The 26,772-nt window shown below is 34.6% G+C and overlaps 2 protein-coding genes across 2 annotated transcripts; one reads left to right on the forward strand and one right to left on the reverse strand.

Annotated features, from left to right (window-relative positions):
* LOC109706845 (serine/threonine-protein kinase BLUS1) lies at window positions 1,464-12,413 on the forward strand. Its single transcript, XM_020227856.1, has 19 exons — window positions 1,464-1,917; window positions 3,071-3,325; window positions 4,777-4,901; window positions 4,985-5,029; window positions 5,132-5,213; window positions 5,445-5,513; window positions 5,661-5,831; window positions 5,924-5,989; window positions 6,869-6,937; window positions 7,230-7,373; window positions 7,456-7,526; window positions 9,049-9,273; window positions 10,184-10,293; window positions 10,382-10,479; window positions 10,553-10,594; window positions 11,038-11,157; window positions 11,239-11,388; window positions 11,776-11,837; window positions 11,926-12,413. Exons 1-19 carry the CDS (start codon window positions 1,759-1,761, stop codon window positions 11,978-11,980), a joined length of 2,118 nt encoding a protein of 705 aa, XP_020083445.1. The 5' UTR covers window positions 1,464-1,758; the 3' UTR covers window positions 11,981-12,413.
* LOC109725715 (probable LRR receptor-like serine/threonine-protein kinase At2g23950) lies at window positions 16,477-25,051 on the reverse strand. The gene is given in 12 exon segments (XM_020255025.1): window positions 16,477-17,055; window positions 17,843-18,246; window positions 19,560-19,710; window positions 19,713-19,921; window positions 20,028-20,165; window positions 21,305-21,405; window positions 21,657-21,716; window positions 22,431-22,502; window positions 23,532-23,675; window positions 23,899-23,970; window positions 24,600-24,732; window positions 24,906-25,051. Coding segments are annotated over 12 exon segments (1,959 nt in total). The 5' UTR covers window positions 25,015-25,051; the 3' UTR covers window positions 16,477-16,689.

Below are 26,772 nucleotides of genomic sequence, written 5' to 3' on the forward strand. Positions count from 1 at the left end.
ATAATTTAACGAAATATTAACGGAGTAGCTGACAAAAAGAGAAAAATGAAACCACATGGTACTAAATTAATACACTTTAAACCATATGGTACTAAAATGAAAAAATGTGAAACCACAGATATGGTATTTGAAGTTTACCCTTTAAAATAATTAACAGTTCAAATAGACTTTGTATGTCTTTACCAAATAAAGTTCAGCTACTATGCTATCAATAGCACTAGGCGCTTTGTGCTACAAAGTTTTTCGCCCTTAGATTTACTCTTTTAATCATTTTCACCCGTTAGATTATATTATTCAACCAATCACTCACTCAACTCTAGGAAATCACTATCATCTAAGGGCCGAAAACTTACTAGCACTAATAATTTGGTGCTATTAATACTACAGTAGCCTAGTTCTACAAAAATAATTAATAATTACTAACAGGGAAAACTTCAAATACCACCCTTGTGGTTTCACACTTTCTTACTTTAGTACATATGGTTTAAAATGTATCAATTTAGTGCCATGTGATTTTATTTTTATCTTTTTACTATCGATTTTACTAGTTTTTTTCGTTAAATCAGTGATAAAGTTAAAACTAAAGGATACTAGAGTGAATACTCGATACACCTAGATGAGATATCTAAAGTTTTTTTTATATATAATTTAACAAAATATTAACGAAAAAGCTGACGAAAAGATAAAAATGAAACCACACGACACTAACTTGATACACTTTAAACCACAGGGTACTAAAGTAAGAAACTGCGAAACCATAGAGGTGGTATTTGAAGTTTATCCTTAATAATAGAGAAAACTTCAAAAACCCCTCCTGTGGTTTCATACTTTATCATTTTAGTACCATGTGGTTTAAAGTATATCAAGTTAGTACCTTGTGGTTTTTCACTTTATCACTTTAGTACCCTGTGGTTTAAAGTGTATCAAGTTAGTACCTTATGGTTTTGCACTTTATCACTTTAGTATCTTATGGTTTTAATTTTGTATCAAGTTAGTACCCTGTGGTTTTTAAACCAGAGGGTACTAAAGTGATAAAGTGAGAAACCACAGGGTACTAAAGTGATAAAGTACAAAATCATAGGGTACTAACTTGATACACTTTAAACCCCAGGATACTAAAGTGATAAAGTGATAAACCACATGGTACTAACTTGATACATTTTAAACTACAGGTGAAAAAAAATAAAACTACAAGGGGGCTTTTGAAGTTTTCCCTTAATAATAATAATAATAAAGGAGGGAACATTTGTATTGTCTACAGATGACGTGGTAGTCCAGGTCCAGTGAACAGTATCAGGCACCCAACTGCTGACGTGGTGAACCCGGTCCACGCTCCACAATCTCCCGAACGTAAACGAACCCCGTCACCTCCGCTCCATGTGGCGCGCTTTTACCATACAAACGCCACGCCCATCCCCACCCCGTGGTTGCATAACAAACCCCCCACCCCCCCTCCCCCCCTCCGCGCGCAACGAAAACGAAATACAAAAAAAAGAGCTCATAGTTGTCTCCGCACCACGCGATACCCCTCCCTCTCTACCCCCTTCACGAGAAAGCGAGAAACTCTCTCTCTCTCTCTCTCTCTCTCTCTCTCTCTCTCTCTCCATTCCCATCCATTCCCCCTTTCCCCTTTCCCCTCCACCTCTTCGATCCGATCGAGCGATCGCGGCTCTAGGGTTTGCAAATCGGAGGAGATGATCCCCGATCTGTGAACGCGCGATCGATCGATTTGGCGTTGCGGTGTGGAGATTCGAGCGAATGGAGAGGAAGAAGTACCCGATCCGGGCGGAGGATTACGAGCTCTACGAGATCGTCGGGCAGGGGGTGAGCGCGTCCGTTTATCGGGCCCGCTGCGTCCCCCTCAATGAGATCGTCGCGATCAAGATCCTCGACTTCGAGCGGGATAGTAGCGATCTGGTATGGTTCGAATCGGGAATGAGTAACTTTGTGTTTTCAATTTGTTTTTCTTTCCCCTTCTTTTCGATGCTAATTATCGATATGAAATCCAGATCTTGTAGGATTTGAAATCTTGTTATACGATTGCTCGTTGATCGATCGACTAGAGTTACTGCTAAACGTTCTTTTCTTAATCTCCCGTTCAAGTGTGTATTAGAAACAATTATTATCGGATCAATTTGATCTTGTTACCTTTGGAACAAGAGGTTATAATAAGTATTCAGAATTTTTTATCACTTTATACATGCAGATCGACAAGCATACATGCTGTGTTGAGCTTGAAAGGATGGTTGAGCACATGCAAAGTTGTTGTATTATATCTTTTTAATCGATCAAATACATGCAACCGTTCTGTTGTTTTATTCTCTATGTCATTGATTTAATATATAATGAACATGCTTATTTTGTATTTGAATAATTGTCTATGAAAGTGGCTACTTCTGAACACAGTTTTAATTTTATATTAGTAAGAAAAATAAATGAAAATTTTAAAAATTGGTAGAATAAAAGAAAAACACTAATGCAGCGAAATGCATCCTCTGTTTTTCTTCTTTTTAGACTTTTTTCGAAATGTGTGATTTAATCTACTGGACTATCTTAATGGCAGCAATCATGTGTCATCGTAAGTATTAGCATGATGCATATTAATCACGGTATGTATAATTTTCTTTGTTATATTCCTGATGCTTGTTGCCTTTTTTTTTTTTCTGAGAGAGAGAGAGATCCTTTTTTTTTTTTTTAATTACACACTCCTCTGTTTTCTTGTGAAACATCATACCTGATTGGTTGAAGGCGAGGTCTCAATATCGTTGTTTCTGTGCTTTTAAGTACCGCAGCATCTTGATCATTTGAACGGCATTTATTTAAACACACACCCACACCCACACACGCCGACCCCCCCCGCCCCAACCCCCAACCCCCAACCCCAAAACCTACTTTATGTAACAAAAGTAACTATTTAATTACCAATTATTGGACATCACTTGAATCTGATATTACTCTTTCCTGAATGGTACTGCTGCAATGAGATCCTCTGGATATAAAATGCATTTCCATGAAAGATTTCTTCTACTGTAGTTCTTGCTTTTAAATGACTTTCATTTTCTTTATACAGGGAAACATCACCCGTGAAGCACAAACTATGATCTTGATTGACCATCCTAATGTTCTGAAAGCACATTGTTCCTTTGTAAATGACCATAACTTATGGGTTGTCATGCCTTACATGGCTGGAGGATCTTGTCTTCACATAATGAAATCAGCCTATCCTAATGGTTTTGAGGAAGTTGTGATTGCAACTGTGCTGCGTGAAGTCTTAAAGGGCTTGGAATATCTTCATCAACAGGGTCATATACATCGCGATGTAAAGGTAAATGAGCATCTATTTCTAAAAGCATTGATTGGTCGTCATTACTTGCTTATCATTTTCTCTTCTTCTTTTTTTTGAGAAAAATGTAGCATGCTACCACTTCATTCATTTAGGAGGTAGTCTAAGCTACAAAGAGGCAACCAGGCCTCATAGAGAGAGTTAAGAAAAAAAAAAAACAGGCGATTACTTGCTTATCATTTTCAAAGACAGGCGATTACCTGATTTAATTTCTCAACTACCTCTAGCTTCATTGCCATAAGTTAGCCCTGTGAAAAAACAGACTACTTGCACTAGCATTATCGCTTGAATGGGTGAATCACATAGTGCATCTCATGCTAAATAGGTATTCTAATCTTAATATTGGTATGCCTATGTGTTGTTTTGTGAACTTATAACTTCGATGATTACTATCCAAATGGTATTTTGCTTGCTTTTGAGATTGTTTACTGTATACACCATTTTTTAATGAGTATAATTCTTTATTGAGTGTGACTTCTTTCGATTGATTGCGGGCACCAACCTTGTAGTTAATAAAGTTCAGCATGCGATGTGAAATTTGGCTTATCAAATTTCTTCCTATATGGTTTGGGAGCTTTTCTTGAGCACTCAATTCCTGCTTTTGCTATATTGTCAGCAGAATGTTCAATAGAACTATATAATAATTGATGGGGAAATCTGTTTCATCCTGTATTTGCTATCTTGTTCTGCGAAGTGTTTTAAGTGTCCTCCTAATTGCCATTGCTACAGTTGTCTCATCTGCCAAATGGATTGTTCCATACTATACTTTTCTCTTTTTTTCAAGTGATTACATGAGAAAACATCCATTGAACATACAGCCATTGTCCGAAGGGGACACAGCTAATTATGTAAATCTAAAGCGCTAATACATGGACTGCACAAAATCATGAGCCGGTTGCTTCTGTTAATATAGCAGTGATTCATCTAGTAAGCTGCTAAATGGAGATGAATAGTCGTGCTTGCGCTCAGAAGCAGTTGCTTTAGAAGGCTAAGTAAAAGATGCTGAACATGAAGGAAAATGAGTGGCCAAAGATTTAGAGCAAGTTTGAAGTTGTGTAAAGGAGAGGATAATAGAATGCCAAATGGCTGATACTCCTGTGGCCCAAGCTTCCAAAAACTGATTAGAACAGACAGAAGATTGATAAAGATGAGGGTGATGCTTTAAGAAGTGGAAAGCTACCCATTCACATAAAGTGTCCTTAATTTTATTTTTCTCTTGTATTTTTGTATCATAAACGTGGCCTCATAGATATTTTGGACAAGCATAAATGATCCTACACTCTATAATAACGAGAAACTTTGTGCCCTGCGAAACCATATCATTGTTCATGGTGCTGTCAATGCTGGAAATTTCATGCAGTATGAATAATTTTCTGGACTTTTCCTGAATATACTCACTCACTAAGATTGAGATATATTATCTTCTCTTGCAGGCTGGAAATATCCTAGTTGATGTACGAGGTGGAATTAAGCTTGGAGATTTTGGGGTCTCTGCTTGCCTTTTTGATTCTGGTGATAGACAGCGCACCAGGAATACATTTGTTGGGACACCTTGCTGGTGCTTATTCTAACCTCAGAAGCATCTTAAGATGCCCTTAAATTTCTATGTTCCAGGTCAAAATCTTTTGTTTATTTTGATAGGATGGCACCAGAGGTGATGGAGCAGCTACATGGCTATGATTTCAAGTTGGTCTATTGACATTTCTTAGTCACCGCATTATCTTCTTATGCAGAAATCCTTGGTGTGAGTATGTTCTCATGCATATGCTTTTAATAATTGATATACAGGGCAGACATATGGTCGTTTGGCATCACTGCCTTAGAACTTGCTCATGGTCATGCTCCTTTCTCCAAATATCCTCCAATGAAGGTATATTTTGAATAGATAATAGGATATCAAATATTTGATATTCTGTAAAGAGTTTGTATGCAATAGCTTTTGTATTTATCTATAGTACGTGCAGTCATGCACACTAGACATCATTTCAGTAGATAATAGTTGAGTCCATGCGAGTTAGATGACTAAAAGGGTCCTTTGTGGAAGATATTGCAAGGAAAGTTTTGCTTTATATGAAGTCCTTAAATCTAGTTCACCTGACAGGTCTTGCTTATGACCTTGCAAAATGCTCCGCCTGGCCTTGACTACGAAAGGGACAGGAAATTCTCACGGGTATAACTCTTTTTTTATAGCAAACGCTGCATATATTCTGTTTGAATGTGTTTCCTCACTCATCCACTGAGTTCCCATCTAAACATATAGCAATTACTCTCATTTTTGAAAAATATAGTATAATGAACTATATATCTTCTATCACAGTTTTTTAGGCAAATGATCGGTATGTGCTTGGTGAAAGATCCTTCGAAAAGGCCTTCTGCAAAAAAGCTCTTAAAGCATCCTTTCTTCAAGCAAGCTCGGTCTCAAGAATTCCTAAATCGAAAAATTTTGGAGGGATTGCCCACTCTTGGTGATCGTTATCAGGCTTTAAAGGTTAGAATCATGGCTGAATTTTCATCATAACAGACTAGCAATTAGCTCTTGGTTCTAATGAATGTATTGTACGCTATAATCTTGATAAACAGGAAAAAGAAGAAGACTTGCTTGCACAGAAGAAAATGCCAGATGGAGAAAAGGAAGAGATATCACAGGTTTTGCTATCATTATTATATTCCTCTCCCTGATACTTGTTTCGTATTGTTCATCAGGACTGAAAAATTCTCATGGCACATGCCACCATCTGTTTAATTTTGCTCATTATTATATTCCACTCCTGTTCTTTCTGAGATTAGCTGAGATCAGGTAGTGGAAACCATTGCAATGTGCACATACCACTGAAGATATTTTTAATGGTTTTTTCTTTTTCTTTTTTTGTTTGAATGAAAGGTGAAGAGAGTACTAGACTACTACCCTAAAAGAGAAGTACTATTCAGAGAAAGCAGAATGGGTGCAAAATAGAATCTGTGTATCCCCTCACATAATCACACTAACACAACATGATTTGCAGTCTTTCTCCTACTATCCAGAACCTTCTGAACATAGCTTGTCTTCAATCATGGTTATGGATAGTATTCCTTTCAAAAAATGTTCATGGATATAATTAGCAGTGTTCTACCTAGGATATTATGTGGGAGAACCTCGTAAGCTCAGCCATATATTGCCCTTTGGCAAGTCAGTGTACTTAAGAAGGATTTTCTTTATTTGTTCTTCTCTTAAATCCACAAGATAGCCCTGAAGAGTTTTTTTTTTTTTTTGAGAGAGAGATAGGTAGCACGCTACCCGCTTAGTTTATTTCATTTAGAAATAAATTTAGGTAGAAATGTGAATCAACTAGGATTTGAACTTGGGTCTCGGGTACCAACCACCAAGCCCTTTGCCACTTGCTCTAGGGACGGTCGGTATAGCCCTGAAGAGTTAATCATCTCTTTTCTTTATTTTGCATTCTTAAAATCACAGTTTTTTATATCAAATGATAATTCTCTTTTCATAGTTGTAATTAGGAGCTAATTTTTTCATTTCACTTTTCGTAGAATGAGTACAAAAGAGGAATCAGCAGTTGGAACTTTGACATTGAGGACTTGAAGGCTCAAGCTTCACTGGTAAGTGTGTGGCCTCACTACTCTTTCCAAGAATTCAGTTGAAGTTATTCCTGAGGGATCACTACTCTTTCCAAGAATTCAGTGGGTAATAAAGTGTTATCCTCTGTTAACCTTTGGAATTCATTCCTGAGGGATTAGGGAGAAATGGAGGAGTGGGAAGCTTATTCACTGTTCTCCTATTACCATGTATTTTGTATTTTGTTTACTCTCAAATAGGGTGCTCCGTGTTTAATTAAAAAAAAAAAAAAGAATTCAGTTGAAGTTTCCTATAATAAACTTCATTATTCTTCAGCTTCCAGATAATGAGGATAATATTCCAATTAAAGATCCTGAAGGGTGCGCAAGTTCTTTGTTTGAGATCGATGCATCACATGAAAGGAACCAAGAAAGCTCGCCGTTTGCCGCCAGTTGCTCATTGAAATACGAAATGGAGTCGGTAAGTTTCGACTTTCATATAGATGGTGATTTAAGAAGGTAAAATATGTTGACTGTTCTCTAACGGCTAGCAAGATTGCTAGGAAAATGATGATGTAATGGCCCGAAACAAATTCACTCCCATTTCATCACCCGATCAAACTAGTTCTCAGAGGTAAATATTGGCTTCCACCATTTAATTTTTATGATGTTGAGAGATGCTACACCTTGTTTTTTAATTCTCCACAGAGATCCATGTGAAAATAACTTATACTATCTTCCATGAGTATGTCAGTAGCTTGAGGCAATTTATTTTACATTAAGGTTGTAACTTTAGCATGCAAACCATTAGTTGGCATGGCCCAGTATTCCAACATGTCTGCATGCATTTTCTGCTGCTGGTATAACAACCATGTGCCTGCCCTGTATCTGCATAGGGATTGTAGTTTTTTTTTCGATATTTTATTCCATTTGTTCCTAAATGTATTTTATCTAATCTTTTTAACTCTGTCAATTGATTAGTTGTTTATTTCAAATAAATTCCATGAAAGCAATATGGGCTGTTATTTTATTTGGACTTAAAAATTTGGTGAATGGCAAACTGCTCCCAAGTTTATTCTCAATTTCATTGAAATCTTCAATGTAAATGTATTGTGATGCTTACAATGGATAAACAAAAAGATCTATAAATTGTGTCGCTAATTTCCTATGCATCACAGACGTGGCTTCATGTCCGACATGGACGTGCCATGGCACATGCCATTGAAAAAGTATATATTTTTTTATTTTACTCTTTTTATGCATATATAATATAAGATGATAAATACTTTGGCTCTTTAATGAAAGCATATGTACTCTTTTTGAACAGTATAAATAAATTATGTATTTCTTTTCTTATAATATATGAACTATCAATGAGAATTTTATGAACTTTCATTCATATGAGAAATATAATAATATTTTAGCAAAACTAATATATTATATATAATTAACATATTATTATATTAATAATATTATATTCTATTAGCATTGTCTATGCCGTATCCGTGTCCTAGTTTTTTGAAGCAATTGAGTTGTTGTGTCCACGACGCCTAGCTAATTTCATCTAGTCATTGTAAAATTAATTGGATTAGGTGAAAACAAGGGAACAAATTGGGAAATCAATTTCCCCTCATGAAAAACTTCCATTTTATCAAACTTGGATGATTGCAAATGCATGAATAGTAGTATAATGGGGTTTGGAATAAAACGTCAAAATTGTTGTTGAAAATATTGGACTAGTATGGTATTCAACGCTCCTTGCTGAACAGCCACTTGAAACCTTGTTTTACACTGTTTTGCACATGGATGGCTGTGCCAACCATGTTGATCAGCATATATCAGCATGAGCCATGCAGATAGCTTGTTAACATGGTGCAGCATCCACGCTGGCACCCTGTGCTACATGCCTATCTGTTTATTCAGTGCTGCTATATCTCAGCCAGACACGTGAGCAAGCCCTAAGGCCAAGGTGTCATGGTGAAGTAAGAATGATTTTGGTCAGAAAACCATCACTTGTATAAAGAATCCCTCATTAAGGTTACTTTTGCAAGTTGAATTAAGTGGTACATAGTCAGATATATGTCCTGAATTATCTCCAATACAGATATACAGTCTTGAAAAGTGAAGCAAATTGATTTTTCTCCTTTTTGGTACAGCACTAAATCTGATGCATCTGATAGCGAGTTTAAGACTAATGGTACAGCTGGTCAGCATGATATTATATCAAATGGAAATTGCAGAGAAAATTGTGTTGCTGAAAGTTATGAATCAGTGAGTGATGAAAAAAATGCTGTGAGTGTTCCGGCTAATTCTTTTCATGAAAGGAGGTTTTCTACAAGTTCTTTCTCCTCAGATATTTCTTCTTTATCAAAACTGCCAAGGTATGTTAAATTTCATACAACTACAAAAGACATTGCATGTGGCAGTCATCTCTGTTACTAGGCTCTCATCATATTTGTACAATATTAACATGGCCTACAATTGGATTTCAACTGCCAACCTTTTCGCTGGCTTTGGATTTTGAAGTTTGAATGCAATTTATGTTCTGTTTACAATAGCCCCATGCTGCAAAGTCTCTATGAGGTTTCGCTCTGTACGCTATATTCTGTTTGTCATAGTCATAGTGCTTCATTTCTGTCTAGAGCAACTTGTCTTTTTTATTTTGAATTTTGAAGGTCACACTATCTTTTATTATCTACCATCAAGAGTTACAGAATTCAAGGAATATAATCTTGTACTTTTCCTTGAACAATATTTCTTGCCTATCCACATTTATCCCATTATCGTTACATTATAGTCATTATTACAATTATTTCCACAAACCAAAAATTAAACTCACTTCATTTTTGGTTACCCTGGGATAAGAGGATAAGCCAGGGATTGAAAAAGGTTATCCAACCTAAATTTATCATTGAACCAAGCTGTACCTACCTATATGTATATCCCATTATTCTTAGTTAAAACTAAATAAACAAGCAGTTGTACTAGGGTTGTGATTCGTAATTTGTGAGCCATAATACTGAAATTGGGGAGAGAGAAAGAAAAGTAGAAGGGCCAAAAGAGAAAAGAGCAAGTAAATTGGAGAGTAGACCTTCACTTCCTGATTGAAGTCAGTGGTGATTCTTGTGTGATTGTTATTCCCCAACTAAACTAAACATTGCAAATTTTGAGTGATGCGTGTTTTTGTTTTCATAGATGTGGATCCTCTTTTTATTTAGATTTGCATATTCATGCATTCTGTTGTTTTTGTTTTTGCTTAGACATGATTTAACTACTGTTTGGTTCTTTCAGTTTGAAACACCAACATAGCATGCGTGGCATAGAGAAAGGCAACGGAGTGCCATCCAATGTAGTAGATGAAGAATCTACTGAAGGAATACTTAAAATATCCAAACCAGCAGGTGTGCACATTTAAAGGATGTTGCAATATAAGGTCCCTGTACTGCTGTAACCAAAATTTGATTTATATCTGTGACATTCTTGCTGCAGCATCGAATGCTGATGATAGTGATGATAAATCAAAACCTCCAGTTGTACAGCAGAAGGGTCGTTTTAAAGTGACCTCTGAGAATATTGACCTAGATAAGGTATTCTAAAAGCACACTTTCTCCTTGTTGGTTCAATTTGGTTTTAATGCAGTTCTTTTTCCCTCTTCTCAAGGCTCTTCCATCTATTGGCATCCCAAAGAGCCACAGCATGCAGGTTAGTAGCAGTTCTATCTATTATTTCTATGGCAGTTACTTTCTATGAAAGTGCCATTCCCTGCATTTCTACGGAAATATGTAAGAGTACTCTGGATTAAAAATAGATGCAATACTTTAGGATAATATGTTTCGAGGATGTATTAGTTATTACTTCAGTCGAGACACATATATTTGAAAGACTAGAATTTTTGCTGAATAAGCTGTGATAATCAATATTCATTCTATAGTTCATCATAATATTTGCTACACCTCAGTAGTCTATGACATACTCAGCTATATTCTGCTCGTCTCTTAGCGGCTAATGGGAAATAAATAATTTCTGATGCATCCTAGCATCGTTGCAGATAAGTTGCTAAGTTTTGTGCAATCAAAGCGTGAAAGTTTGGCAGAATCATTTACTTTTTCTTGTTTCAAAAACAATATATGTAACTTATGACACAGGTGATTTCTCAGCTTCCGACAATAAGCATCCCTTCAACAGCTGGTTATACATCAAGCCTTCTTGGTTATTCTATTTTCCCACAGCTGCAAGGTATTTTGCAAGCAAATATGCTCCAAAGGGTATGTATTTTCTTTTCTTCTTTTTTTTTCTTTTTTTTTTGTTGATGCCCTTTTACATTTCTTATCTTCTCTCTATTTCAGGACAATATTCTTAGTTTGATGAAGCAGTTGAGCATTAGTGAGCAATCACCTGTTTCTGCATCTTCATCGAGTCGTTCCCCTGAGGGAGTATTACCATCAGTTCCTGCCATTATAACTGAAAAGTCTGCCATTATAACTGAAAAGTCTTTGGTAAGCGACAGCAATATTTGTTGTAAATTATAATAATTTTTTCTTGATCCTGCAAACTATGCAATCTATTCTTCGTTCTTGTTAGCAATGCATATGCTAATATCAGTCAAGCTGCTTTTCCCTATGAAATATAGATATATCTTTGATATCGCGTTAGGCTTCCATAGACCAAATCGGTTTCATATTGCAGTGGCTTCATTATTAACACTTGATGAAACACCCTATAGCATAACTATGCTGCCTAGGAATTGAAGCCCCAAATGCAAATCTAGTTAATATTCAGGAGGAACCTTTTATAGTAGCTTTGTTGCAACAAAGTCATTTATCTAGAGTTTTTTTATTCTGTGTATTTCTTAGTGATCGATTGCAAGAACTCCTCTCTTGCAGTTAGAAGCAGCACAAGAAAGAGAGAAGGAACTGATACAAGAAGTCACTGATCTGCAGTGGAGGTATTGACCTTGTCAAGAACGACCAGACGCCATTCTAGACACAAATATGTGTGCCCATTTCTAAGATACATCGGTTTCATTCGTGCAGGCTGATATGCGCGCAGGATGAACTACAGAGGCTTAGAGCCAGGAATCAGTTTTGATGCAGATACAGCTTACTGTGCATGATGATATGAAGACATCAAAATGTTACACTGTCCCAGCTATGCCGGAACTTAAATGGTTAAAGAAAAGAAACATTATGGAGATGGTGAAGCATTTAGAGCCTTCATTACTAAAAAAACAAGAGTTTAAGATCAGAGCTTAGAAAAATATCATGTACTGAAATACTAACTTGGACAAAATAAAAATTGCTAGGGTAGGCCTGTTCATGCTAATGAGGACTAATGGTAGTAGCTTGCTTGAGCCCTCAGAGTATTCGAATCTGTGGGTGTAATAATGAATTTGAATTGCCTCTACATATGCGAATTTGTGGATGTAATAATGTACACGACGTGCCTGGTTTTTTAAGTTGTCAAAATGTTTGGAGTCTTTTATTGTGGTAAGAATTTAGAATGAGCTTTTTGAACCTTTAAATCAAAAGCTGGAACACGAAATTTGCTATGATGATTTCCATAAGAATTTCCGCTTCTTATCTTAAAATTCTTTCTCTTTTTTTCATCTAATTAAGTTGTAATGGGTAAACTACAATTTGCCCTCCCTAGGTTTAGTTTATTTTTACTTTTGCATTCTGTTGTTTAAAAAATTTTATTTTACTACTCTATGATTTAGCTTATTTCTTACTTTGTCATTATGTGGTTCAAGAAGTTACACTTGACTATTTTGTGGTTGGCACATAATTTTATTTTCCTATCCTATTTGACAATAAATGTTTCGGATAAAAATAATGATAAAATTACATAATAGTTAAGTGATAATTTTTCAACCACAAGATAACAAACTAGGAATAAGTCAAAGGACATAATGGCAAATTAAAGTTTACTTGTTGTAATATATATCTTTATGAATTGAGCTCCTATACTTTTAGTAGTACAAGTTATTGGTGCTTGTAGGTTTTTAGTATTTAGATTAAGAAACATATGGTTAGGATGATATATAGTGGTTCTCTAGTGTTTAGTAAGTAGTTAGGATGATAGTGGTTCTCTAGAGTTGAGTAAGTGGTTGGTTGAATAGTATGGTTTAACGGATGAAAATGATCAAAGGAATAAATTTAATAGCCAAAAATTTATAAGCACCAAATGCTACGTGCTTTTAAAAATATTATAACTGAACTCGTATCTTTATATATTATTTTCTTGCTTTTCAATTATTTACATGATATTTTTACATTGCATTCCATTGAACAGTCCTCACTAGTGACCGTTTTCCCCAAGAACACATATGGGGAGCCCAAATATCGAACAGTATCGCTGTGGAAATCGTAGGTGGACGTGCAAATCTCGCCAGATCATTTTTAACGTCTTTTTTTACTTCTTTATCGCAGATATTCCCATCGTACGTACTGCTGCCCCACCAAGAGCACATTCCCGACTGCCTCGCAGTCCACGTCGCATCGGTTTCCGCGCCAAGCTGCTGGCCGGCTGTCCCGCTGGAAGTGCGGTTCCAGGCAGCCGTGACTGCAAACAGCTGCTGCCGCCGCCTGCAAAGGCTGCGACGCGGAGGGCACGCTACTGTACATTCCTCCGCGCATTCCGGCACTCATACACGACCTTTCAAAATTATACATTTGAAACAGCCATGCAATTTCATATGTGAAACAAAATTAATAATATTAGAAGCCTCACGTGACTCAAACTCATAACTTTTTATTTTGATACTACGTGAAACAATCGTTGTACTCTAAAATTTTAAGCGGTTAGAGAACGATATGCACCTATTTTTTTGATATTTAACAATACAGAACTCACCTGAGCTATGGACCATTTTAATTCGACTATTCATTTTTTAAATTTTTAATTTTACTATTTAATATTTTAATTTGTTTGATTTGAGTTGGGCAACATTATTTTGACTTCAAAACTTTAATATGTCGTTTATCTCTACAAATACTATACATTTCAAGTCAAAGTACCTCTTGATGGGTTCAAATCAAACAAATTAAAAAATTTGATAGTAAAATTAAAATTTTAAAAAATTGAATAGCTGATTTAAAATAGTTGATAATTTATATAAATTGCGTACGTTTTAACCAATCTTAAATTATATAAAATAATATTTTTGTACTTTTAAATATTCTTTTTTTTAAAAAAATGTTGCATTTGGATCTGTCATCCGAAAAACTTCAAATACCATACTTATAGTTTCGTATTTTCTCACTTTAATACCATATGGTTTAAAGTATATCACTTTCGTGCCTTGTGGTTTTATTTTTCTCTTTTTGTTATCCCCTCCATTAATTTTTTTCGTTAAATCAGTGACAAAGTTAAAACTAAAGGTGACTAAAGTGAATATTCGATAAACTGTAGATGGGTATATGATTTAACGAAAAGTTAATAGAGGGACTGACGAAAAAAAAAAATTATCAACTATTTTAAATGACCCTCCATAAACTCAAAATTGGCTAAATGACCCTGCCAAAGTTTTATTTATAAAACTAACCTTCCTTTCGTCACGTGGGAGCCACCTCAGGATTTTCTCACAAAGACGGTGAATCGTTTACCGTCTTTGTAATATTTGTTGTGAAAGGCGGTGAACTATTCACCGTCTTTAGTACAAAATTTTTCTTTTCTGTTTTTTCAAGTCCGCCGTTCCTGTGCCCTCGAAAAGACGGGGAACGATTCACCGTTTTCTCCCGCCTTATGAAGACGGTGAATGATTCACCGTCGTATCAAGAACACCATATTCTGGACTTGAAAAGATTTGTGCATCAGAGTAAGGATTTGTACTAAAAACGGTGAATGGTTCACCGCCTTATGAAGGCGGTGAATGATTCACCGTCTTCACAACAAATATAACAAAAACGGTGAACGATTCACCGTCTTTTTGAGGAATATCTGACGTGACGCCCACGTGGCGAAAGGAGGCTTAGCTTTGCAAATAAAATTTTGGTAGGATTATTTTGCCAAATTTGAATTCTGGAGGGTCATTTTATAAAAAAGCCTCTATTTTGACTTCAAAACTTTAATATGTCGTTTATCTCTGCAAATACTATATATTTCAAGTCAAAGTACCTCTCGATGGGTTCAAATCAAACAAATTAAAAAATTAGATAGTAAAATTAAAATTTTAAAAAATTGAATAGCTGATTCAAAATAGTTGATAATTTATATAAATTGCGTACGTTTTTACCAATCTTAAATTATATAAAAAAATATTTTTGTACTTTTAAATATTTTTTTTTAAAAAAATGTTGCATTTGGATCTGTCATCCGAAAAACTTCAAATGCCATACTTATAGTTTCGTATTTTCTCACTTTAATACCATATGGTTTAAAGTGTATCACTTTCGTGCCTTGTGGTTTTATTTTTCTCTTTTTGTTATCCCCTGCATTAATTTTTTTCATTAAATCAGTAACAAAGTTAAAACTAAAGGTGACTAAAGTGAATATTCGATAAACTATAGGTGGGTATATGATTTAACGAAAAGTTAACAGAGGGACTGACGAAAAAAAAAAATTTTGAAGCCACAGGGTACTAAATTGATACACTTTAAATTACATGATACTAAAGTGAGAAAATACGAAACTACATGCGGTATTTGAAGTTTACCCAAATCTAAAATATAACAGTTACACCGACCATCCCTAGAGCAAGTGGCAAAGGACTTGGTGGTTGGTACCCGAGACCCAAGTTTGAATCCTAGTTGATTTACAATTCTAGTTAAGTTTATTTCTAAATGAAATAAACGAAACAGATAGCGTGCTACCTATCTCTCTCAAAATATAATGGTTACATGATGTGATGCGGTGTCTCCAATCAATTAAATTGTTCCGAAGTTCAATCATTCTATTATAATTTTTTTTAAATTTAATTTAATTATATATTTTTTAAGAAAAATATAATTGACTAGAGATGTGACTTCAGTAAGATGATTGAGGGGGCATTCACAGAAATACAAGAGTCCCAGCCAACCAATAAAGTTCGAGCCCACAGGGCCCCACATTCTCCCACTCTGATCATTGCTCTGACCAAGATCAAACGGTCCGTATAATTTTTGGAATAAAATATCACAGGTATAAAAATAAGAGCCTCTGAAAAATTCGAAGGGAATCCCCCACTTTCTCTTTCAATAAAAGTTGCAACATAAAAAAAAAGAAAAAAAGAAAAGAAAAAAAATATATATAGAACTTAATTGAAATTTTAGTCCATTTAAATTAACTATCTAATCTTTTAAAATTTTATTTTTATTATTTAATCTTTTAATTTATTTAATTTGAATTAATTAACAATTTTTTTATTTTAAAATTTAAGCTAATTGCTTACTTTAGTAAATTTATAATTGCGAGAATTGCATATAAACTCTAGAATTCAGAGATGTGCGGTTAGAATGATAATGATCTCTTCGAATTTATATAGTCATTTCAGATTGAATCGGTGGTTAGTTAAATATTACAATCTAACGGATGAAAGTAATCAAAGAGATAAATCTAACGGCGAAAAACTTAAAAGTATCAAATGCTTTGTGCTTTTAAAAGCACTATAGCTGGAATATATATATAAATATAAAAGAAAAACTACATCCCTCTTTACATTTCTCTAGAAAAGTAGAGAAAAATAATGACATATAATAATAATTAATAACATAATTAAAAACCAATTTGAGGAATTCTCTCACTTGCTAAGTGTTAATTTACTCAACTACGGTGTTAGTGGACCGTGTCGTGCCGTGCCGTGTCGTGTCGTGTCGATTTTTCTATCTCGGGCCAGATAATTCCATCTCTTCTACCTCATCGATCGACCGGGAATCGCCGTCGTTCCAGTAACCATCGTCGTCGTAGTGAATCATGTAGGTATTTTCGTACGCACTCAGAGGATCGTCGGTCGGAGGGGGCGGCGGCGGTGGCGGCGGCGGCCGATTTGAAGCCTCCCACTTGTCGGCGAGGCCGTCGCCTTCGAGCATTCGGACCACCTCCGACATCTTGGGCCGGTGGGCCGGGAGGTATTGGGTGCACAAGAGGGCCACTTGGACCATCTCGGCGACTTCGATCCGGTCGTAGGTCGGGCCGAGGTCCGGATCCACTAGTAGCTCCACTCTCTTCTCCTGGTGGGCCTTTCTCACCTGTATTTTGAAAATTATAATTAAAAAAATAAAGATAAATTAAAAATTTTATCATACTCATAGATAATTTTTATCAAAATTTAATAATTTTAGTTACTAATATTACTGAGCTAAATTAAATACCTATAGGAGTAAACAAGACTGTTTATTTTTCTTGTCATTTCCTCCAACGAGGCATCTGAATTGACGATCAGCGTAGTTAAATACCATTTAATGTTTTAGGTTTCAAATTTCATAAAATTTTCATATTATTTGCTTAGTATTTTAAGTGGTCTAAAAAGTGGCACATTTTAATGGCTAATAAATATGAGCTGAATTCCAAATTACTTGATCATTAGGCAAATGATATAATAAAATTATCAAAATTTAATTTCAAAAAAAATTAAATAATTTTAGATCATATTAAATAGAGTTGATCGTTGAATCGAATGCTTTATTGTTGGAACCAATGTGAAAATAAACGTCTCTATTTACTTTTAAAAGTATTCTAACTTTATATTTACTCATATATAGAAGTATCATGTAGTAATCAATTGAATTTGACTCCTAAATTTTGATATGTATTTTTAATTATAGCAATTTAATATAAAATTTTCACCTCAATTTTAGTTCAAATGTATAGTTAAATTTAACCCTAATAAAAGTTGATTTTGTTACATCATAACATGAACTCGCCTAAAAGTCTATTTTATTTTATTGTAGACTTAGCATTTCTCTTTACTGAATAAACTTATCGATGCTATACAGGTGCAATTGAAACAGCGAGGACGAAATTGAAATATCGTACCCAGTCGAGCATGATGCCGCCACCGCCGCCGCCACAGCCGCCCTTGTTGGCGTGCTCGGCCGGCGGTGGGATCGCGCGGCGGCCGGTGACGAGCTCCAGCAGCAGGACGCCGAACCCGAAGACGTCGGTCTTGTCGGACGACTGCCCCGTGGAGAGGTACTCCGGGGCGATGTGGCCGACGGTCCCGCGCACGGCGGTGGTCACGTGGGACTCGCCGTGGTCCAGCAGCTTCGCGAGCCCGAAGTCGCCCACCGCGGCCTCGCACCGCTCGTCGAGCAGCACGTTGGCGGCCTTGACGTCACGGTGGATGATCTTCGGGTCGCACTGCTCGTGCAGGTACACCAGCCCCCGCGCCGCCCCCACCGCAATTTGCTTCCGCGTGTTCCAGTCCAATGGCGGCTTACCTGTGCACAAATCAATTAAAATCCGTTACATTAATATATCATCAGCAGTCCACAAGATGTGCATTATATAAGGACATTCAAATTATTACTAATAGGTAAAAAGAGCAAAGAATTTATCAGAAATATGAACGATTTTGAGTCAGCAACTCAATCTTTTCAAATTTTGAATTCACTAAATCTTTCAATTTGATTTTATTATCATCTTGAGTCACCTAATATTTTAAATTTTGATCTAACTACCTATTTTTTTAGTTTGATTGGAGTCACCCAACGACACTTTGACTTCAAAATTTAAATGCGTTGTTTATTTTTACATGTTAAGTTAGTATATTTTATTCAATTCTCGCAACTATAAATTTATTAAAATACACGACTAACTTAAATTTTAAAGTATAAGTATAATTGACTGACTCAAATTAAACAAATTGAAAAATGAGACGAAAAAAATTAAAATTTTAAAAAATTATATTTTAACACTCTCTTCATTTAAAGACTACTATTTTTTTTTACTTGTGACATCAATTCTTTTTTATTTTTACTAAAAGTTATTTAAAATTTTTTGAATTTTAGGATTGAGATGTATATTTATTTTTTTAGTTGTATAAATATGAATTTTTTTTTCCAGTTCAGATAATTTAAGTTTATTTTCACCTTTGCTAATTTATTAGCATATATTATATAAAATTTTTAAGACACATCATTTCTCTCGAGGAAAAATGATAACTTATAAAATAATAAAATAATAAAAAGGAGGAAAAAAAGGAAAAAGAGGAAAGAAGAGCATTTGGTGGGGTCCACAACGACGGTCAAAATCAGGACCGTGAGACCGATGCGCGTCATCATTAGCCGTGCGATCACCGTCGTACGGTGATGATAACGACTGCGTACACAAAACCAAATTTTTTATACGGGGTGGGCCCACGTGACCGCATAAGGCTATTATGCGGGACCAACGCACCGTTGCGGGGTATAGAGAGAGAGACGAGACTCCCCAGGTAGGGCCCACGCTCACTTTATACAATATTTTTTTGGTAAAAATGCATTGAGACCCCTCAACCATGACTCGTCCTGTAAAAAGCCCCTCAATTTTTATTTAATTCTACTGAGACTCTAGTTCTAATTTGTTTTTATTATTGTTAACTAAAATTTAATTAATTTCAAAAAAAAAAAAAAGTTAACAGAGTATGATAAAAAAAAAGTTGAGGGCGCAATTTTGAAAATGTCAATAGATGAGGGGCCTTTTTAATTATTTGCATCAAGTTTTAAAATATAATTAATTTGGCGATTTTATTTTGAATGATTTATGCACGTACCGCGAAGACGGGAGGCGACGCTGCCGTTAGGCATGAACGGATAGACGAGCAGGCGCTCGCCGGGGGCGGCGCAGAAGCCGATGAGGCGGAGGAGGTTACGGTGTACGGCGAGGCTGATCATCTCCAATTCGGTCCGGAACTGCGCCTCCCCCGGCCCGAAGAGCCGCCGACGTCCTTCAGCCGCTTCACCGCCACCGCCGTCCCGTCCGACAACCGCCCCTTGTACACGTTCCCGAACCCGCCCTTCCCGATAACATTCCGACGGTTGAAACCGTCAGTTGCGTGTAATAACTCTCTTAGCGTGAACTGCCGCAGATTCCCCGGCGCTGCCACCACCTCTCCGTCGTCGTCGTACTCCGTCTCTGAAAAAAAAGAAAAGAAAAGAAAAAAAAAAAGAGTTCATTAAAATCGTAAAAATTCATTAACTTTTGAATAAATATAAGTATTTGATAGGGGCAAATTAATCACCATTTATACCAAGCACGAATTTGTGCTTCTGCTTTTTCGTGCGCCGCCATAGTAAGAAGGAAACAGTTAGTAGAAGAAGCGTAGAGACACCGAGGCTTGTGCCCATCGCAACGGCTAGTTTTCGACCCTTCGATCTCTCTGAATTAAATCAAAAAAACAAAAACATATCAATAATTAGAAAAAAAAAAAAGGAAAAACATCAAATACCCCCTATGTGATTTTATTCTTTCTCACTTTAGTATCCTGCGGTTTAAAGTGTATCAAGTTAGTACGCTGTGATCTTACACTTTCTCACTTTAGTACCCTGTGGTTTAAAGTGTATCAAGTTAGTACTCTATGGTTTCATTTTTATATCAAGTTAGTACCCTGTGGTTTCATTTTTCTCTTTTTATTATCAATTTCGGAATATTTTTTTTCGTTAAATCAGTGACAAAGTTAAAACTAAAGGGTGCTAAAATAAATATTCGTTAAACCTAGATAGGATATTTGAAGTTTTTTGTATATAATTTAATGAAATTTTAAACCACAGGATACTAGAGTGAGAAAGTGCGAAACCATATGGTACTAACTTGATATATTTTAAACCACAGGATACTAAAGCGAGAAAGTGCGAAATCACAGGGTACTAACTTGATACACTTTAAATCACAGAATATTAAAGTGAGAAAGTGCGAAACCACAGGAGGGATTTGAAGTTTTTCCAAAAAAAAATGTATAAAGCCTCACTTAACATGCATAATAGACCCCTAAACTTTATTTATTTATTTGTTTATTTATTTACACTTTTTTACCTCGTGAATTTTTGAAATGGAGCAATTTTAGTCAGATATGTTAAATTCATCAAAATTATTAATGATTCTGACAAATTTAATAATTTTAATTATTTTTTATTAAATAAAATAAAAACAATTACAATTAATGGCTTAAAAGTTATGAAATTTTAAAATAATTTTTATCTTATACAACTAGAGCTATTTAAATCAAAATAATTAATAAGCAATTGCTAGTAACATTATTAAAATTAATGAAATTTTTTAAAAAAAGGCTCATAGTTGAGTAGCTCTCCATACAATTTTACCCAAAAAAAAAAACAATACCCAACTCAAAAAAAAAATTGCCAAATTTGTGAAAACAGCTAGGACAAATGTAAAAATCCCAACTTAATTTTTTCCCAAATTTGTGAAAGGAAAAAAGTAAGGGCATATTTAAGATCCCTGCACAATTTTACCCAAATTTGTGAAAAATACAAGGGCATATGTGTAAATTTGCTCACTTACTCTTAGATGATTCCAAAAGAAAAGGGAGAGAAATTGGTGAAGGGGTTCTTGAGCACTCTTGTGTTGAGTGGGTCCCACATATTAGGGGATTACCCACAATGCTGTGTAGAGAGAGAAAGAATTTAAAGAGAGAGAAAAAAATAATTTAAAAAATTCAAGCTAGTTATTTATTTTAGTAAATTTACAATTATACAAATTTACAAATTTACTATATATGTTGATTAAACTAGTAAAAATAAACGATACATTTAAATTTTAAAGTTAAAAAATCATAAATCAACCGAAATCAAATAAATTTAAAAGTCTGATAATAAAATTTAAAAAAAAAATAGAGATAGAGAGAGAAACATACTTAAAGGTTCTTGCAGGAAACAAGGGAACAGGACCACTCAGGTTGTTGTAGGACAAGTCCCTGTAAAATAGTGACATTTTTAGTTGTTTATTATAAACTTGGAATTAATTTATGCAAACAAAAAAAAGGAAAAAAAAAAGTATGGAGACCTCCTCCTATTTTCAATAAAACTTAATTTAAAATAATTAGAAGCTCAGAAAATTCAATTTTTTTTAGAAAAATAGAGGCTTTTTGAGAGTTATCATATCGCAATTTTTTTCGTAGAAAAATTCTGTGCACGAGATGTTAATAATGCTGCTCATCAGCTATAATTACTTAACAGCTTTGATGCGTCGGCTACCACTGATGAGCGGCAAAATCAATCTATGCACAGAATTTTTCTATGTACGAATTTGCACGAAAACTAAGGTCGCTTCTCGTAGAAAAATTCTGCGCACGAGGTATTGTTTTTGCTGCTGCTACTCATCAGCTGTAGTTAACCAACGGACTTGATGCATCCTATCACTGATGAGCAGTAAAATTAAAATATGCACAAAATTTTTCTGCGTACGAACTTCATGAGGTGTTGTTGCTGCTGCTCATCAAGTTGTAGCTAATCGACGGCCTTGATCCGTCTTATCACTAATGAGCAAAAAAAAAATTAATTTATGCACAGAATTTTTCTGCGCACGAATTTGCACGAGAACTGAGATGACTCTCTAGTCTCCTTATATTCGTATCATTAATTTAAATAGAAGAATTAATAATTTGAGAATAATCAATCTATGTTCATACAAGAATGTGAGCTGAGGGATCTTCGACAATGTCGCAGGGAATGCTCCCGACAAGCTGTTGTTGTTGAGTCTCCTGATTGTCATGCATAATATAAAATACAGATCAAAATAAATATCAAAATAATATTTCTTTTTTCGAGAACAACAAAAGAGAATTAAAAAAAAAAATTTACGAAATATAAGCCCGAATTAGATTATTCGGGGGTAAATACACCGCTTAACTATTTTTATGTCGATTAAGATATGTTTAAAATTTTAAAAAAATTTATTGAATTTAATTATTCTATTGAATAAATTTACGAAATATATTGCAAAATGCTATTTTTTTATAATAATTAGCACCCTTTATTTTTTTTTGTGATTAAATAATTATTATTATCCACTAAATTAAAGATCTTTCTGAACTCATGAAAAATTTTAATCAGAATAACCAACAACTAACAGCAAAATTTTCAACTTAGCTTATAACAAAAAACTAGATGAAAAAAATAAATTAAGAGTTAAAAAAAGTGGTCAATCAAAAAGATTTAGGATTAGGGCCTATTTCAAAATAGTCTATAACTAAAAAGGATAATTTAAAGGGGAAACTTTAAATACCATTCCTGTAATTTCACACTTTCTTACTTTAATACTCCATAGTTTAAAGTGTATCAATTTAGTACCCTGTGATTTTATTTTTATCCTTTTATTATCGATTTCACTAATTTTTTTCGTTAAATCAGTGACAAAGTTAAAATTAAAGAGTACTAAAGTGAATATTCGATAAACCTAGGTGGGGTATCTGAAGTTTTTTTTTTATATAATTTAACGAAAAAGTCGACGAAAAAATAAAAATAAAACCAGGATTGCGGAGAGATTGTGTTATGTGCGGTGAGAAAGTACGTTGGAAAAATACTTTGTTTGTTTTCGTACGTAATATTGCGTTCCGCTATGAGTCGGCTACGATATATTTTCTGCGGTCCCACCGAAGAACGCAGAAGCATATTTGATATGCCTCAATACCAAACTAAGTCTTAATACGCTTTAAATTACATAACAGTAAAGTGAGAAAGTGCGAAACCATATGGATGGTATTTAAAATTTATCCTAATTTACAACTCACAAATATCGAAGGTTCGAGAGGCGACCCAGGGATTCTGGGAGCGGGCCCGAGAAGCCGTTGTTGGAGAGGTCGAGAGTTTGGAGCTTCTGAAGCAACCCCAGTTCCTGGGGAAGCTCCCCTGTTATGTTATTATTTTGCAACAACCTAAAAATAATAATAAAAGAAAAAAATATATAAATAAATCAGTAAAAAAAAATTAAAAATTGTAGGTATTTTATAAGAATAAATTAATGAGATTGTGTTTATTTCATTGTTTTAAAAAAATAATATCTAAAAATATCCTAAGAATTATATTAAGCAAAAGTACCTTTTATTTTATTTTATTTGAGAATTAATTGATAATAATTATTATTATAATAATGCTTACACTTGTTGGAGATTGGTGAGGTTGGAGATTCTCCCTGATAGAGTTCCTGATAGGCTCTGGCTTGGTGCTCCACTAAATTATAAAAAATAAAAAAAGAAAAAATTAAAGCCAAATTTAATTAATTTGAGTAATTTGTTTTTTTTAGCTAAAATGTAATTTAATTACCACGTAGAAATGTGACATTTTACACACACCATTTTCCAAATAAAGTTTCGTTCACTATACCATCCAAAATAAGAAAATCATGTTTTTTTTCCTCCTTTTATTAATATAGAAATAAGATGCACATGCAACACAATAGATTCACAAGATAACAAATATATATATATATATTTATATATGAGTTGAATTTTTGCGTTTCTAAAAGCACAGAAGCTCGACGTCTTCAAAATTCGTATCGTATTAATAAAAAAGATATATTATTAATAATGCCGTACGAATTTTGAAACGATCCCATGACTAAATAATTATAAGAAAAAATGCTCATGTACTTTTAATTAAAAGCATATATATATATATATATATAATGATAACTAAATTATAATATTTTATAGGAAAAAANAAGAAATCCTTAATTCAATCATAAATTAACCCACATGTGTAAAAGTTGAAGAAGAAAGGAGAAAAAAACAAAGTGGAAAAAGAGAATGATAATAATAATAATTAATAATAATTAATAAAAAGAAAAAGGAAAATCTCACAAGGCAATAACAAGGTTGAGTGAGGAGCAGGTGATCATGGCCCAGCTACAGGGATCAACAGAGTCCTCATCCCAGTTGCTCAAGACACCATGTGGGTCTCTCAGATCCCTTCTTATTGCTATCAAAGCCTCCACTAATTACATTAAAAAACAAAAAAAAGCAAAGGAAAAAAGAAGATAAATTAATTGTTAGATAGATTTAAACACACACACACACACACACACAGAGAGAGAGAGAGAGAGAGAGAGAGAGAGAGAGAGAGAGAGAGAGAGAGATTGGTTGGTTATGATAGTAGTTGGGTTTCACCTTCTGGGTTGAGAGGTTCAGAGGAGAAGGTGAATGTGGGGAAGGAGAGTGAGAAGAAGAGAGGAAGAAGCCATGAGAGGAGTGTGTAGAAGAGCTTGGAAGAAGCCATTGTTGGAGTATTAGAGAGAGAGAGAGAGAGAGAGAGAGAGAGAATATGAATATGAATAATGATGGTGATGTGAGGATAATGTGAGAGGGGTGGTCACTCAAATGCATCCTCCCTCCTGCATGAAAAGAATGATGGTAAATTTGCATGAAGACCCCTTTCTTATAGGATATTCTTATTGGGGCCCCTGAGTTTTCTGTTCTGTATTTTATCAAAACTCCTTCCTAAGTTTCGCTTTTTTCTCCTCTCATTTATCGGTCAATTATATAACTGAATGGTTTTGCAAATTTATCAATTAAATGAATGGGTTATTTCTTTCATTCCAAGAGGTTCAGAATTTAATTTCCAATTTCATTATTTACTATTATAAATTTTTTACATAAGTTTTTATTATCGTGGTATCTATTTTATTATTTATTTTATTAGTGTACATGATATCGATTGCCTGATTTTTACTATAAGTATGAGTAAAAGCGTTAATATTATTTTTGAATTATTGTATATTGAATCGACATTGTACGTCTTTACTTTAACAAAATTCAGATCAAAGAGATTTAGATTAAATTAAATAAAAGTTAGAAGAGTACATCAATGAGAAAGGAAAAAAAGAAAAGACTTAATATTTACGGAGAATAATTATGGGGAATGTAGCGTGTATAGCATTCCATGATGCATGATGCATGATGCATGATGGGGGGCCCATGATGAGGGGAAGTGCATGACATGGGGGGATAAAGTGAGCATGGCATGTGGATGCATGAGGAACTCGAAATCAAGAAGTTGATTCTGGTGCCAGTAGAGAGAGAAAGAGTTGAAGAGAGAGAGAGAGAGAGTTGAACAGAGAGAGAGAGAGAGAGAGAGAGAGTTTGTTTACTCACACTCCTAGCATGCATGTATTGCTTTGGAAATGAGGATAAAGAGAGGATAAAAAGAAGAGAGAGAGAGAGAGAGAGAGAGAGAGAGAGAGAGGAGCTTTTTATGTTTCTTTTATGCATTTTCTTTCTCTCTTTAGATAAAGGTGAAAAGAGAGAAGGGACTGTGCTGGGGCTCCTTTGGGTGATGCATCATTTTGTGTTCTACTGAAATTTTGAATCTTTAATTTGGTTTAGCAGTGCTTATACAAATGTTTATATGGTGTTTGGTTTAATTTGGATTTGATCATCAAAAAAATCATCCTTGAATGTTGGATTTAATCCATTTTGGCTCACTCCTGCTGCTTGGAGATTGGTGCAGTATATGTGGACTTGCATGATGAAAATGAGAACCAATGTGTTTTCCATTTTTGCCATTTTTTTAGTGCATTTGAAGATCCCCTACTTCCTAATTATTTTATATTAATATATTTCTATGAGCTGTTAATGTTTTCTGAATATGGCATATACAAACCATTCACTATAGAAGCCTCACATGGAAATATATCTAAGGCAAACGCAATAGACATTTATCACTATAGAAGCCTCACATGGAATAGTCTCTCCCACAGTTTAAACTTTTGGAAACAAATGTATATCTTCCTTGGTCAAACAACATTAGCTAATGCAATTTATTTGTGTCTCTTATTTTTTTACTTAAAACTGACACTGCCATATTTTCATGAATATTTTAAATGGTGAAAGATATAAAGGAAAAAGGAGAATGGCAAAGTAGGTATATATATTAAAAAAAAAAGAAAAGAAGAAAACATAAAGCAGAGTCATCTCACTTTTCCCCCTTGCATTTCACACTTTGGGTATCTCCAAAGCTAAAGATAATAAGCATGAG

Source organism: Ananas comosus, linkage group 2, assembly GCF_001540865.1.
Source record: "Ananas comosus cultivar F153 linkage group 2, ASM154086v1, whole genome shotgun sequence".
Classification (NCBI taxonomy): domain Eukaryota; kingdom Viridiplantae; phylum Streptophyta; class Magnoliopsida; order Poales; family Bromeliaceae; genus Ananas; species Ananas comosus.